The sequence below is a fragment of the Eurosta solidaginis genome, chromosome 1 (genome assembly GCF_040869045.1).
Source record: "Eurosta solidaginis isolate ZX-2024a chromosome 1, ASM4086904v1, whole genome shotgun sequence".
Classification (NCBI taxonomy): Eukaryota; Metazoa; Arthropoda; class Insecta; order Diptera; family Tephritidae; genus Eurosta; species Eurosta solidaginis.
In genome coordinates, this window is record NC_090319.1 from 392760524 (window position 1) to 392776670 (window position 16147).

At 37.6% G+C, this 16147-nt stretch overlaps 1 protein-coding gene across 2 annotated transcripts in view; it reads left to right on the forward strand.

The window, feature by feature from the left end:
* Positions 1–15680, forward strand: part of LOC137238514 (V-type proton ATPase 116 kDa subunit a 1-like) — a 41947-nt gene extending 26267 nt beyond the window's left edge. For both annotated transcript variants that reach the window (XM_067763601.1, XM_067763602.1), the window contains exons 2-6: positions 10410–10555; positions 10737–12623; positions 14569–14794; positions 14898–15069; positions 15144–15680. In XM_067763601.1, coding sequence (XP_067619702.1) covers positions 10439–10555; positions 10737–12623; positions 14569–14794; positions 14898–15069; positions 15144–15237 — 2496 coding nt within the window. In that variant the 5' untranslated portion in view covers positions 10410–10438 and the 3' untranslated portion in view covers positions 15238–15680. The remainder of the gene's footprint in view (positions 1–10409; positions 10556–10736; positions 12624–14568; positions 14795–14897; positions 15070–15143) is intronic.
* The last annotated feature ends 467 nt before the right edge of the window (positions 15681–16147 follow it).

The following is a 16147-nucleotide window of genomic DNA, read 5'->3' on the forward strand; positions in this document are numbered from 1 at the left end:
GCTTTTTTATAAGTTCCTGTATGCCCCCAGTATAGTGGATCTAGTACCTCCAGAAATTGAGATGATATCCCAAACCGACCAAAAAAATCAATTGTATTTCCTGTTACAAAATCGTGTAGTTCTTTTTGTATGAATTTATTGATGTCACTGGGCCTTAAGTGTAACCTCTTTAAATTTTCTGTTTCCTTGTCGCAGTTGTCTATTCTTTTGATTTTTTCCACAATTTTCTCTTCATGGTACAAGAGACGTCATCATCGAACAATGCCAATGCAATACATTCTTCAAACAGGTACCATAGGTGGTTTCAAAACTTTTTATTGCAATGTCAGATATTTTTTTATTAACATTTCTGTATTTATAAATTTCTTTAGTAAAAGATAAGTCTTGAAGAGGTGCTCTATGAGGATTGGTACAGTAAAACCAAAGCTTAACATAGAATTGTATAATAAACGCGCATATACTTGCTACCGAATTTTCTTTATACTCCGTTAGTTTAAACTGTTCACGAAATAAATATATTTTTAAGCAATACAATGCCTTAGACATCCACCGAGCATGATGAATGGGCTTTGGTACACGAAACTTTATGCCATCACTTGCTTCTAGATATATAGACATTAATTCCAATAATTCCCTATAGTCATCTCTTACTATTTTCTTTTTCAGCTATTCCTTAGAGGGTTTTTTAAAATAGTATCTTTGCTATCGCTTAAAAGTAATTTCAATTCGTTATTTTATAGCAATCTCTAATCTCGATGTTTTTGCAATTTTCTTGAAATCGCCGAAATAACTGAACGTCCTTACTAGTATTTACTGGAAAATAATTCTCAGCAGAACTTCATAAGTATGATCACGATAAGGTAGATACAAAAGTTTTCGCTCAAGTTTTTTTTCTAATAACGTTGCAGCTCCTTTTATAACGCCTGTGTTAACCGATGTCGTATCAAAACAACAGGCCACAATATCATCCTTCAGATCCCATTCAAATAACAGTTCATACAACGTATCAGCTATTTCCGAGCCTGTTGCAGCATATAATTTTGGAGCTCCTATTAACTGTTCACCATTCCTGTAAGTAACAACAACTGGAAGTCGTTTCACCTTTTCGCGACCTGTTATTTCTGGAAGTGGTTTTCTATCCCAATGCAAAGTGCCGCAATTTATCTATTTAAAAAAACCTACTATTCAAAATTTGTTCATTCAAGAGCAGTATAGTTTTAATAAGAAAACGTCAAAGAAATTTTTTGTAGTTGTTTGCAATTTTAAAATATGTATTTTCATTTCTTTATACTTTTTTTTAAAGCTTGTTGCAAGAACAAGTTGCAGTGTATGCTTAAATTTGTTGTGGCATCACGCACTTCGAAAGAAACTTTGTAAAAAAATATATGTGTATACTTTTTTAAATAAATAAACTTGAAGGGATATATGTATTTGTGTATAAAAAAGTTTATTTGAGCGTTTTTTACCCGAATCCACGATTCACTGATAAACACATTTGCACAGACCTAATTTACTGGAGGGTGGAGCCGTGTGTAGAAGTCCACGAAAGTGGGGAAAGCTTCTGACCGCCGTTCACCTGGGAATGGCCAGAGCGATTCTTTTGCATGCGGTTCAAGCAGCTTACTACTGCCGGTCGCTTGCGGCCAAGTATCCTCTGGGTAGCCGCTAAACGGATGTGAGAAGGCGACAACCTGGCTGGGCCACTCTGACAATCGGTTTAAGGGCTAGCCGTGGGAGATCTTATCGGCAGCATCTGTACACCTCTAGGTGCGGCTGCAAGCGGGCGTCTGTCTTGGAGCAAGCGGCTCGCTATATAAACGTGCAAGTAATATTTACAATGAAATATAACAACAAACCTCGGATAAATACACTCTCTATTGATGACGACCATGGCAAACGTTTGAAGGACAATGAATTGAGGGCGTGCACCTGGAACGTCCGCTCCCTGAATGGGATTGGTGCAGATGCCCGGCTGGTTGATGTCCTCGTCAAAGCAAAATCTAACATCACCGCCATCCAAGAAATGCGTTGGACGAAGCAAGGAAGAAAGAAGATCAAAAATTGTGGCATCTATTGGAGTGGCCATACGAATAAGCGCAGGTTCGGCGTCGGATTCGTGGTGGGAGAGAGACTTTGTCGCCAAGTACTGGCGTTCACGCCTGTGGACGAGCGTCTCGCCGCTATCCGAAAAAAAGCAAAATTTTGTAATATATCATTCATCTGCGCCCATGCGCCGACAGAGGAGAAAGACGATGAGGTGAAAGACACTTTTTATGAACAATTAGAACGCACATACGAGCGCTGCCCCCGTCACGGTATAAAAGTCGTGCTTGGTGACTTTAACGCCAGGGTGGGCAAAGAAGGTGTTTTTGGCCCTACAGTCGGAAAGTTCAGCCTACACAATGAAACTTCTCCTAACGGACTGAGGCTGATTGACTTTGCCGGTGCTCGAAACATGGTCATATTCAGCACGAGGTTCATGCATAGAAAGATACATCAAGCTACATGGCTGTCTCCTGATCGAAATACTCGCAATCAGATCGATCACGTTGTGATAGACGGATGGCATGCCTCCAGTGTTTTAGATGTGCGCACGATCCGAGGACCTAACATCGACTCGGACCATTATCTCATTGCAGCCAAAATACGCACCCGCCTCAACGCGGCTAAAACCAAGGAACAAAAAACACAAGGGAAGCTATACGTCGAAAAGCTTCAATCAAAACAGACTGCCAATGATTTCGGAACTCGACTCTCACACCTGCTCTCTGAGAGCACAACTCATCCTGAAGGAATACAGGAGCAGTGGGAGCATATTTCCAAAGCACTTCGTACTGCCGCCGGGGAAAAAATTGGTTACCGGCGACCACGAAAAAACAACTGGTACGATGAAGAATGCCGCGTTGCAACTGAAAGAAAGACGCTGCCTACAGGGCTACGTTAAAAGCGAGCGCGACAAGAGGAGTGTGTGAACGCTATCGTGAGTTGAAAAAGGAAGTGAGACGCCTTTTCAGGAAGAAAAAAGCAGAAGCAGAAAGGCGTGAGTGCGAGGAGTTTGAGCTGCTAGCCACCAGGAATAACGCCCGAAAATTTTACCAAAAAATACGGCGACAGACGGAAGGTTTTAAGAACGGGGCAAACTCATGTAGGAACGAAAACGGCGACCTTGTAACTGATGTCCAGAGAGTGCTTAGATTATGGAGGGAACACTTCTCTGTTCTCCTAAATGGAGGCAGCAATTCAGCGCGCAGAGATGAAGAACCCGATCCCGCAATCGATGATGATGGAATATATGTCCCCCCGCCCGATTATGACGAAGTTAGAATAGCAATAACCAGATTGAAAAACAACAAGGCCGTGGGCGCTGATGGATTGCCTGCGGAGCTATTCAAGTACGGCGGCGAGGAGTTGGTAAGGCGCATGCAGCAGCTTCTTAGCAAAATATGGGCGGAAGAGCGCATGCCCGACGGTTGGAATCTAAGTGTTCTTTGCCCAGTCCACAAGAAGGGGGATACTGCAAAATGCACCAACTATCGTGGAATCAGCCTTCTCAATATCCCATATAAGTTCCTTTCAAGTGTATTGTGCGAAAGATTGAAGCCCACCGTGAACCGGCTGATTGGACCTTATCAGTGCGGCTTCAGAACTGGTAAATCTACCATCGACCAGATTTTCACAATGCGCCAAATCTTTGAAAAAACCCGTGAAAAGAGAATCGACACACATCACCTCTTCGTCGACTTTAAAGTCGCCTTCGACAGCACGAAAAGGAGCTGCCTATATGCCACTATGTCTGAATTTTGTTTCCCCGCAAAACTTATACGGCTGTGCAAAATGACGTTGAGCAACACCATCAGCTCAGTTAGAATTGGGAAGGACCTCTACGAGCCGTTCGAAACTATACGAGGTTTCAGACAGGGTGACCCCCTATCATGCGATTTCTTTAATTTGATGCTGGAGAAAATTAAACTAGCTGCAGATCTTAACCGCACTGGAACAATATACTATAAAAGCGTGCAATTACTGGCATATGCTGATGACATTGATATCATCGGCCTGAACACCCGCGCTGTTAGTTCTGCTTACTCCAAACTGGAAAAATAAGCGGTAAAGATGGGTTTGATGGTGAATGAGGACAAAACGAAGTACCTGCTGTCATCCAGCAAAGAGTCAGCGCATACGCCCCTTGGCAACCACGCTACTGTTGGCAGCCATAATTTCGAAATAGTAAAAGACTTCGTTTATTTGGGAACCAGCATCAACACTAGCAACAACATCAGCACTGAAATCCAGCGAAGAATCAATCTTGCCAATAAATGCTACTTTGGACTAGGTAGGCAATTGAAAAGTAAAGTCCTCTCTCGGCGAACGAAAATCATACTCTACAAGTCACTTATCCTACCCGTCCTGCTATATGGGGCAGAAGCATGGACCATGACAACAGCAGATGAAGCGGCTTTGGGAGTGTTCGAGAGAAAAGTTCTTCGAAAGATTTATGGACCTCTACGCGTTGGCGATGGCGAGTACCGAAGAAGATTTAATGATGAGCAGACATAAACATAGTCCAGCGAATTAAAACGCAGCGGCTGCGCTGGCTAGGCCATGTTATGCGAATGAAAGATGATGCTCCGGCCAAGAAAGTGTTTCTATCGGAACCCGCCTATGGAAGCAGAGGTAGAGGGCGGCCCCCACACCGTTGGAAGGACCAGGTGGAAAACGATTTAAACTCCCTTGGTGTGACCAATTGGCGCCGGTTGGCTGAGCGAAGGAGCGACTGGCGCGCCTTGTTGGACGGCCATCACCGTTTAGACGGTTAAGCGCCAATTAAGTAAGTAAGTAAGTAAGTAATTTACTTTTCGTATTTGTTTGTCGAAAGCAATATATACTTTGCCCTGTAACTCCGTTATTGAGCGACCGATTTTGAAGATTGTGGCCATTTTAGAAAAGTAAGGAAATACAGATGTTATTACGGTATGTAAAAGCAGTAAATTTTCGTAGGGTGTAGAAATATGGAAGCCTGAAACACAAAATTGTAAAAATTCGTAATTTTTCAGGATTTCAAGCCCTTTTCGCCACCTCTAAATCTTTTTTGATTGGCCTAAAACTTTGTAAATATTCGTTTTTGAGCTATTCGCATATTTTTAGGGGGAGATATCAAGAATCCAAAAAATTTTTTCCCTCCATACAACGAAGGGCCACCCTAATGTATATATAGCGTATAACTGAAAATATAGTTTTATACATATATGCCATACACTTTTTATTTATTTATATAAACGGGCCGGACCCGTGCGCATCTTGCGCAACCAATATAAAAGTCTCTTATCAAATATCAACAGTGTGCCAAGGTTCTATCAACATAAAATATCTAAGTGGATTGTAGATACTAAAACAGCACCATATTTGCGTGTTTTTTTAGTTTTTTTTAAACTATATTTATATTATTTCAATTAGGGGGCAACCTTTTGAAAACATAGTGCTGAGGTCTAAGTTATATATTCAAGAATGAAGTAATCCATTGAGCGGAGACCGAAATGGTATCGGAAAAATAAAAATACCAGAATAGATCTTTTGGAGTTAAAAGGGCCATGCTTCGTCCGTCAGAATCCATCCAAAAATTGTCATCACTGGAGCAACTCCAATCCGTTGAACTACTCCTTATACTACCTTTCCAATTAGGTATCAAACCTTACTCCGAACGTAGAAGATAAATTTGCTGCCGAAGCGAGTAAATGAACTGTAAGGACACAGGTGTATTCCAACGAGCTCGGAAAAACACTGTTAATATAGACAATATCTGCATACAAACCCATTTCGTAATCTTCACATATAAGACGCATTTGATATCTTGGAATTGTAGGTATAAGCTAAAAACATGTGCGTTGCTTTGATACTAATGACCAAAAAAATAATTTAAAAAAGAATTTTAAGTTAAACGGTTTTATTGAAAACAATACTTACATGAAGTAATAATAATACTAAAAGCTAGAAAATAATTAGGTAGGTCCTAAGTACTAGTCATCACACTCCTCATCAATCTAGGGCGTTGATCAGACAATTAAATAAAAGCGTTGGTCGCGTGAAATTTCTTTTGATAGTCATACATATATAAGACCAACTGAACCTTAATCAGGTTATGCTACGCCTCATATATGAATATGATCTTTACGCCACCTAGCGGTGATGTTTTTCATAGGTCGCTTTCTATTCTTGCATGTATTATGTGTTCCAAATATGAACCAAATCGGACCACAAATATGATTTTTTTAAATATTTCGATCCATGTGCCACCTATCCGAGTTTTTTTCTTATTGTTGCATTGTCATCGGGTTCTGACCTATATTCCAAGTTTGAAGCTTGTAGCTTATCGGGAAGTTACTTAAATTTCAACTACAAAATTTGTGCCAGCCAGCCAACCAGCGAGCCAACCTGTCAAGCCAAACTAAATGAAACCGTTTAAAAAACAAAGAAATTTCGGTAATGGTTGGAACGCTCATATTTAATTTGGTTGCAAAATGGTTATTTGTCACCAAACACAAATTTTCCTTACAATAATGGTTACGAATTCCCTAAAAAAATAAATATAAAGATTGTTTTCTTGCAACTGTTTCATACATACATATGAAAAAAATTATTTTTCATCCATGGAATTTACAATGCAAGTCAAAAAAAAAATTTTTTTCGCAAAAATATCTAAATTTGAGCGTTTACAGTCGGTATAGTTCATTTGGGAGGCCGAAACCAATATATTTCCCTTCTTGCAATGGTCGTCCTATATGAGCCTCTTAACGTATATCATTTGAGCCTAAATAAGAGTCCGACTTGTGCCTTAAAAGGCTTTTAAACAGCTCATATTATACTTTACTGGAACTCTCCGGGGTAATTTTTAACTCTAATAAACTCTGATTATCTGACACCTATATGGCCTATTTATTAGGCATCGTCAGCGCTTATTGGGGGCATATATAGTTCGACACACCAGGACTTTGCAGGCAAATTAAAAATGTCGAGAAGCGTCCATAAGGAAAAACGTCGATGCTTATACAAAAAAAGAATAGCTAGGGTAACAATAATGTACAAATGCAATTCATTTTGTATTATAATGAAAATATGTAACAAAGTATCAATATTTGGTCCAAACTCGCTTTGAGGAACACAAATATTTGATAAATGATAATATTGGCATGCTAGGCTAGAAGCTTTTATGCCGTTAAATAAAAGGCAAAAATTAAATTTTCTTTACCCTCCTACGCGTTTCGACGCTTTTCTGATTCCTATATTGCCCACTTATTTTGGACTCGTTTCGGATTCTTAAATTATGAGCGTCGTTAGCATGTTACCCCTCAAAGTTATTGATGTTTGTACATGGGGCAAATATACGAAATTTTCGCCAAAAATTGGCAATCGTCAAAAAGTGTAGAACAAATTTTTATTTTTTTTTAATTTTTGTACCGAGTAACACAAACCTTTTCATTTACTTTTAAATAAAACCTGGTTTGAAAAAAATTTTTTTTTTCTACACTTTTTGACGATTGCCAATTTTTGTCGGAAATTTCGTATATTTGCCCCATGTACAAACATCAATAACTTTCCTTGCGTGAATATTCCAAGATGAGGGAATTGATGGTATAGCACTGTTGTATAGAGAAAAAATTAACAAAAGGGTATGAAGTGATAAAAGTAAAATTGTAGCTGTGCCCACAAAAAAACATGCTCCTGAAAAAAATTTACGCAACCAAGTGCTTCCACTTTTCTGTCTCTACCTTCAAAACTGAAAGGGGCACATCGAATTTGAAGCCCCAGGTATTTTTAGTCCCTGATAGGCTATTATCGTGCATAATCCAAATTTCAATACTCAGTTGCCTCAAAAAGCTATAAGCAAAAAACTGTCAATATTGAAAATTACAAAAAAAAAGTATCGCTATTTGGATTGTTGATATCATATATATATATATTAGGCCGGGCCGATTTGTGGGGAGGCAAAAAAATCGCCCATTGCTCTGTGAAAATCGTATTCTAGGGATCAAAATAAGAAACTCTGTCGAAGGAACTATACCTCTAAGGGGGGGGGAGGGCATCAGAATTCGTTTTAGAGGTATGGTTCCTTCGGCAAAGTTTCTTATTTTGATCCCTAGAATACGATTTTCACAGAACAATGAGCAATTTTTAAATCGACCCGCCCTAATATATATATATATAATCATATATCAACAATTTTTGTTGTTATATCGGCCTACTGATTTTAAGATCGCGGGTTCGAATCGAGCTCAAGGCCTAACAATAATTTTTTATCATTATTATTGTTATGATAAATTTTTTCTTAATTGAAAAAATTTTTAAATTAGAATAGAAGAAAGAAAAAATTTTAGACAACTGCCAAAGCTCGTTGTATAGATCCATTTCGGGAACTGCTTTCAATTAAGAAAAAATTTATCATAACAATAATAATGATAAAAAATTATTGTTAGGCCTTGAGCTCGATTCGAACCCGCGATCTTATAATCATATATAATATCGGAAGGAGGCCCGTATAAGACTTATGTTAGAGGCAAAATATGAGCGTGCTAGAAATCATATAGCATTCCCTTCAGGCTCCTAAATGAGTTCACAACGAGTGCAAACGATCCAAAGTTTGGACTCCTTTCAGACTAATTGTTGACTCCGAGTGTTTGCTGGATTGTTTGTTTAAAATCAAAACGAAAATGTTTTAATATCATTTTTAATGACGTATAAATTTAAATGCTGAATTGTAATTCCAAGCAGCCTCGATTCAAATTATTTTTTAATACCAAAAAAAAAACAAAAAATAGATACAAAAAAGGAATATACCGGGTATTTTCCTGGTATTTACCCATAAAAATGGTAAATACCCGGTACAATCCCAACTCTAGTAATTGCAAAAAATATATTCATCATGTTCATTGGACCGTTTCAAAAACTCGTCTTCACTTTTACTTCTTGTATAAAGGCTGGTCCGCGTGGGTGTAAAAAATATCTTTAAATGGCGTTTTATTTTTTGTAAGAAATGTTATCTTCATGTTGCACTCTTAAATGCTAATAACTCTTGTGCTAGGTCACCTAGCATTCATTAATTTGAATATATTGTGAAAGCGCCACACAAACTTTCAAGAGAGCTAAGAAGAACCAACAGAGCATGGCGGAACGATACAAGGTGGCAGCATGGTGACATATCTACAAACATAAATAAAAATTCCATGTCCTTTGTTTTTGTAAATTCGATGGACAAATGTCAAAATCGTACTGCGCTGGAAGTTGATGTATCAAATCAAATAAAAAAAGTTTATAATCAGCTGTCCCATGCTGCCACCTTGTATCGTTCCGCCATGCAACAGAGTGACATCATTTTCAGAAAAGAAAACGCCATAAGTCTACAACATTTTATATTTTTCAAACGAAAAGCCATATTAAGATTTTTAATTAACTAATTAAATTTGTTGTTTAGTTCAAAGTTGATATAGCCGAGTAGAAAGGTGGAGAAATATATATTTGCCGTGAAACGGCTTATAAAATAATTTTTTGTGAATTTTTTTCTTTTTAATATATTTTGTATTTTTAACGAAAAATCCAAAAGTGCAGCCTCGCGTTCGATTGAAATTTTATTTTCATTAGCTGAAGATATGTAAAAATAAATTCTTGGCACGATTTACCGTCGAACAGATTTAGCCCGAGCTTTTCTAACTATTCGCACCGGCTTCTTTAAATCTTTCCTGCAAATAGGCAGGACGGCACCTACGTGTTTAATGCCGACAAGGAACGGCAGCTAAATTTTCACTGAACAGCTTTTCATGGCAGAAATACACTCGCAGTATTTGCAAAAACACTGCCGAGGGGCGACCACATTAAAATTTTTCTTTTTTCAAAATGTTTGATGTTGATTTATCTGGATCTTATAGACGGCCGCCGAAATAAGGTCGGTCGCCTATATAAGGTCGCTTAAAATCCGACCGCCTAAAAGGGTGTTTTACACAATTAGTTTGTATATTTACTATGGAGCATACAAAAACTAAAAGCCTTCGGAAGGTCCAGGTGGTATTTTTGGAATCTGTACAGTCCAGCGCACCTTACCATATTTTCAACATTTTCGAAATCCTGGCTGCTTAATGGAAAATCTGCCCGAAGAGTTATGAAGAAAACGTCCTTTTATAAAAAAAAACTCTCAAAAGGATTAAAATCACAGTTTTTGTTCGAGATAAATAAATATCGTAAATTACTATGTACGGCAAACCAAAATTTCGGCATAATATAAAAGCAATATTTCATTTCTAATATTTCATTTTCTAAGATTTAAGAGAAAAATAAATTTGTTTTATCTGAATCGGTCTAATGTTCGAGTGTGCGAGACATATCTTAATATGACCGTTCCTAATTTATATTTATTTTCATTTCAGTTGAATAGTGGCTAGACGTCTTCAGCAAGATGGGGGACATGTTCCGCAGTGAGGAAATGGCTCTATGCCAAATGTTTATACAACCAGAGGCCGCCTATTCTTCTGTCTCGGAATTGGGCGAGACTGGTTGTGTGCAATTTCGTGACGTATGTTTAAAATTATGATTGAATTGTATTATGTATGCATCCCATATACATATTTAAATATATGTACATATATAATTTAATTTTCATATAATAAATATCTGCTTACGAATCTATGACCTAGAAGAACACATTGTATTAAAAAAGCTCATTAGCAAAATTTATAATCTTCTCTTCTTTGCAGTTGAACAATAACGTCAATGCATTTCAACGTAAATTTGTCACCGAAGTGCGTCGTTGCGATGAGCTCGAACGTAAAATACGTTATATTGAAGCAGAAATCAAAAAGGATGGCATAGTATTGCAAGAAATTATTGATGATATCCCACGAGCCCCCAATCCACGTGAAATCATCGATCTAGAAGCGCATCTGGAGAAAACTGAAAATGAAATTCTTGAATTGGCTCAAAATGAGGTCAATCTAAAGTCAAACTACTTGGAATTGACCGAATTGCGTAAGGTGCTCGAAAATACGCAAGGTTTTTTTTCCGATCAGGAGGTGCTTAACTTGGACTCTAGCAACCGTGGTCCTAATGCCGCGGACGATATTGGCCCTCAGAATCGTGGACGTTTAGGTTTCGTAGCTGGTGTAATTAATCGCGAACGCGTTTTTGGTTTCGAACGTATGTTGTGGCGTATTTCACGTGGTAACGTTTTTCTTAAACGTTCCGATTTGGATGATCCATTGAAAGACCCCACAACAGGTTTTCCCATCTATAAGACCGTTTTCGTTGCCTTCTTCCAAGGCGAGCAGCTCAAAAATCGCATTAAGAAGGTGTGTACAGGCTTCCATGCGTCCATGTATCCGTGTCCCAGTTCGCACACCGAACGCGAAGAGATGGTAAAGGGCGTACGCACACGTTTAGAAGATTTGAGGTTGGTATTGAGTCAAACTGAAGATCATCGTAGTCGTGTATTGGCTACAGTCTCGAAAAATTTACCCTCATGGTCAATTATGGTCAAGAAAATGAAAGCCATCTATCATACGCTAAACTTATTCAACATGGACGTTACGAAGAAATGCCTCATTGGCGAGTGCTGGGTACCGACCAAGGATCTGCCTGTTGTGCAGAAGGCTTTGTCGGATGGCTCAGCTGCCGTAGGCAGTACTATACCATCGTTCTTGAATGTGATTGATACAAACGAACAGCCGCCAACATTTAATCGTACAAACAAGTTTACACGTGGTTTCCAAAATTTAATTGATGCATATGGTGTAGCTTCGTATCGTGAGGCTAACCCAGCCTTATATACATGTATAACGTTTCCATTCTTGTTCGCTGTAATGTTTGGCGATTTGGGTCATGGTGTTATATTGACATTGTTTGCCGGTTGGATGGTGTTGTATGAGCAAGGCTTGCAAAGGAAGAGGGCAGGTGAAATTTGGAATATTTTCTTCGGTGGTCGTTACATCATACTTCTGATGGGTCTTTTCTCCATATACACTGGTTTCATTTACAATGACATATTCTCAAAATCAATGAACGTATTTGGCTCAACTTGGCATGTGCGTTATAATACATCAACCGTACTTAGCAATCCATCAATGCAGTTATCTCCAAATCACAGCACATTCGGCATCTATCCTGTAGGCTTGGATCCGATTTGGCAATTGGCTGGAAATAAGATCATTTTCTTAAATACCTACAAAATGAAGCTATCGATTATTGTGGGCGTGGGCCATATGATTTTTGGCGTTTGCATGTCAGTGATCAACTTTGTACACTTCAAACGTTATTCCAGCATAATATTAGAGTTTCTGCCACAAATTTTGTTCCTTTTGCTGCTTTTCGGTTATATGGTGTTCATGATGTTCTTCAAATGGGTCAAATATACAGCAAAGACGTCGTTTCAACCGGATACACCAGGTTGTGCGCCATCTGTCTTGATTATGTTTATCAATATGATGTTGTTCAAGCAAACGGCCCCACTAGAAGGTTGCAGTGAGTATATGTTCGAGGCGCAGCCAACTGTTCAGCAAATATTCGTTTTCATCGCTCTTTTGTGTATACCCTGGATGTTGTTGGGCAAGCCGCTATTCATTAAATTTACGCGCAAAAACAAAGTTCATGTGAGTTAACTTATGAGTTAATTTATGGAATTATACTGTACAATGTTGTTACAGCATCAATTTTGCCACAGAGCGAGTTTGGTCTTTTATGAAACTTACTAAAGATTCGAAAATCTAGACTCGTGATAATATAAGTATACCGCCTTTCATATCTATATGTACATCATATACAGCGTACTTAGAATTGGTATGCTTCAACCGCTTATATATGTAGTAGTTTCGCTCTAACTTCCATATTTTTATCGTTATCTAATTTCAAATTTATGTTCAAAACTTTGTTCGTACATTTTTTTAAATTTGTTATAACTGTGAGTCTATTATGCATTTAAATAAAAATTTGCGCTAAAGATGAAGTGGTATGCAGTTCTTGAAATGTTGGCGGTGCCACGCCTCGTTTTGAGAAGTGAAAATCAGCGCAACCATTTTAAGCATATACCATCATTGACTGAGATGAATGTGAGAAGAAGCGGGAGACGAAAACATAAGCATATTGGGAGAGAAATAAATAAGACAAAGAGAGTGGAAAGGAAAGAGGAAACTTTTTCCAATAGAATGGCAAAATAAGGGAGGAGACGGAGCGGGGGCGATATTGGGTTTCGGAAAACGTAAGGAAAAGTGGTAAAGACGAGGATCAAGGAAGAAAAAGGGTATTGGAAAGGAAAATGATGAAGGCAATGGAGGGGAGTCGAAAAGGAATAGAGCGAGGTAAAGGGAAAGGCTTGGCAAAAGCATTGACGCATATTGGAGAGTCAGTCGGTGTACACATTATAATTTTAAAATTTAGTTCTATAGAAAAATACTGAAATTAAAAGAAATTATATAAATGCTTGATACACGTCTATTCTGAGTCGTTTATATGTATATACATTAGTGTGGTCCTCATAAATCAAATAAGCGATTTCTACTTGTCTCAACCTTTGAGATGGTAATACTTAGGTCAAAAATATCACACTTACATTTTGGTCCCGATTGGCGATGATTCAGGGGTGTCGCACAGGGGTCCAGTTTAAATTTTTCTATGAAGACTTAAAACATTAAAATTACATTTTTTTATTTCTAATAACACCAGAGGTTGGATTCGCAAATGCATATTTTATTTTTGTGGTCGAGAGACCACATTACCAGAAGGATTAATATATCCCTGATATGTTTTGCATATTTACATTTTTGGTGGGTATTTTTTGCACTAGGTATACACCGATTTTATTAAGAACCATTTGGGCTTCGTGCCCCGCAATTAACTTGGTCAATTATTTAACGTTACTACTGTTAAGTTTGCTTTTTGTTGTTCTTCTCAAAAAGTCCCGAAATTATACGAAATTATCCTAAAGTATTGTCGACATGGTTCCGATAAAAGTTCCAAAGCATTTCCGAAATAAACTTGAAATAGTCTCGAAATAGATGTGAAATGACCCCGATAATATCCGCACTAGTTTCTTCATCATTACGGAAAGGTTTCGAATTTGACACAGGATGATACCAAAGTCATTCCGAAAAGATCGCAAACGAGTATGAAATTAATCCGAATAGATTCCTAAAATACCCCTCAAGGTGGACAACATTCTGAAAAGACCCTATAAAAAATCGCGAAGAAGACCATAAAACAGTGCCGAAAGCCCTTTAAAAATGGCCGAAAACTCGCAGAGTATTAGTCTCTTCATTTTCCAGAAATATGTAGTTTCGCAAATAGTCTTAATTAAAGTCGCACATTTGTATGTTTCACAAGTACATGGTACTCATGAATTTTTTTACGGACATAAATTTAACATTTTTCTGGCATATTTTTCATATATTTTGAATATCTTTTAGTTATAGGTAAGAGATCTCCTTTTTGAAAAATACCTAGTCATTCCATTGCCGAAAAAAGAACTAAATTCGTTCCATAGTGTTATCGGAATTATAGTTTGCTTAAATAATTGTTTTTTCTTATATTTCAACAAATTAGGTCAAACACAATGGCGATTTAACTGGTAATATGGAACTTGCGGAAGGCGAGACACCAATACCGACTAGCCACAATGAAGCTGCTCATGGCGGTGGCGAACATGACGAGGAACCAATGAGTGAAATTTATATACATCAAGCCATTCATACCATTGAATATGTGCTAAGTACAATATCGCACACGGCCTCCTATTTGCGCTTATGGGCTTTATCATTGGCTCATGCACGTAAGTAATTTAGCTTTTGTTTAACCATGAACTATCTGAACAAGCATAAGTAGTTCGATAATGTTTTAATTATACATATATGTATGTATTTTAATTTTATTAGAACTATCCGAGGTCTTATGGAACATGGTGCTGTCTCTAGGTTTGAAGCGCACTGGTTATACTGGTGCTATTTTCCTATATTTCATCTTCGGTGCTTGGTGCTTATTTACCTTAGCCATATTGGTCATGATGGAAGGTCTATCAGCTTTCTTGCACACGTTGCGCTTGCATTGGTTAGCTATAAGCGATCTTCAATTATACACGAATTTATTCAAAACCTAACTAATCTAATTTTGTTTACTTTTAGGGTCGAATTCATGAGCAAATTTTATGAAGGTCTGGGCTATGCCTTCCAGCCATTCAGTTTCAAAGCAATATTAGATGGCGAAGAGGATGAATAAATCAGCCAAGCAACAAATTTTAGACCAAAATTATGTGTTCGCTAGTGTTTATGCGATGCCAGTATTGTGGTACTCTTCCCACACAGTCAAGTGCCTTCCAAATTCTCTTTGTTTGATTTTTTTGTGATTTTTATGTCCGTCTGTGTCATAGTACTTATGTATATGCATATGTTTATTAAACATGTTATGTACGTCAATTTATTGTTAAAAATATTAAATTTGGCGCTTTATATTTACAAACATACAAATGTACATATATGCATTTTTATGGAATAATTTATGATATTAAATTGCGCTGACTGTTTTTGTCTTCACTATTAAACAAATAAAACCCTAACGTAAAAATTGTATATGTATGTATGTATGTATATATGTATGTTCATTTATGTGCCTAAAACCGATATCAAATATTGTTAAATAAAATTTGAAGAGAGCAAAGCAAATGCTGCTGTAAGATTTATTTTCGTATTTATCTGAAGCAGAGGTCAGAGCAATATACCTATAGTAGAGGTTAGGAGGTTAGGTTGAGCTGGACGGCCCATGGTAACCTCACATAGACGAAATGAATCCATAGTGTTACCAGCAGTTTGCTCACGGGCCAAAATGAAAAACCCTATCAGAAACCAGTACTTGTGTTATAAAATAACGGGAGTGCCCCTAAATCCCCCCAAAAAAAAAATACCCAAACACAAAATCCACAAAAAAAAAAATACCCAAACACATAATCCCCAAACTCAAAATCCCCGAAATCAAAATCCCAGTGCTATGATAAACAGCATGACCGTGTAAAAAATATCATATCTCTATATAACTATATATTCACGTTTTGGCAATACATATTTTTACTTATCCATATATAGGACTGCTAGTCTAGCTCTAATTCGAACAAGCTAACAGAAGCGTGTACTAC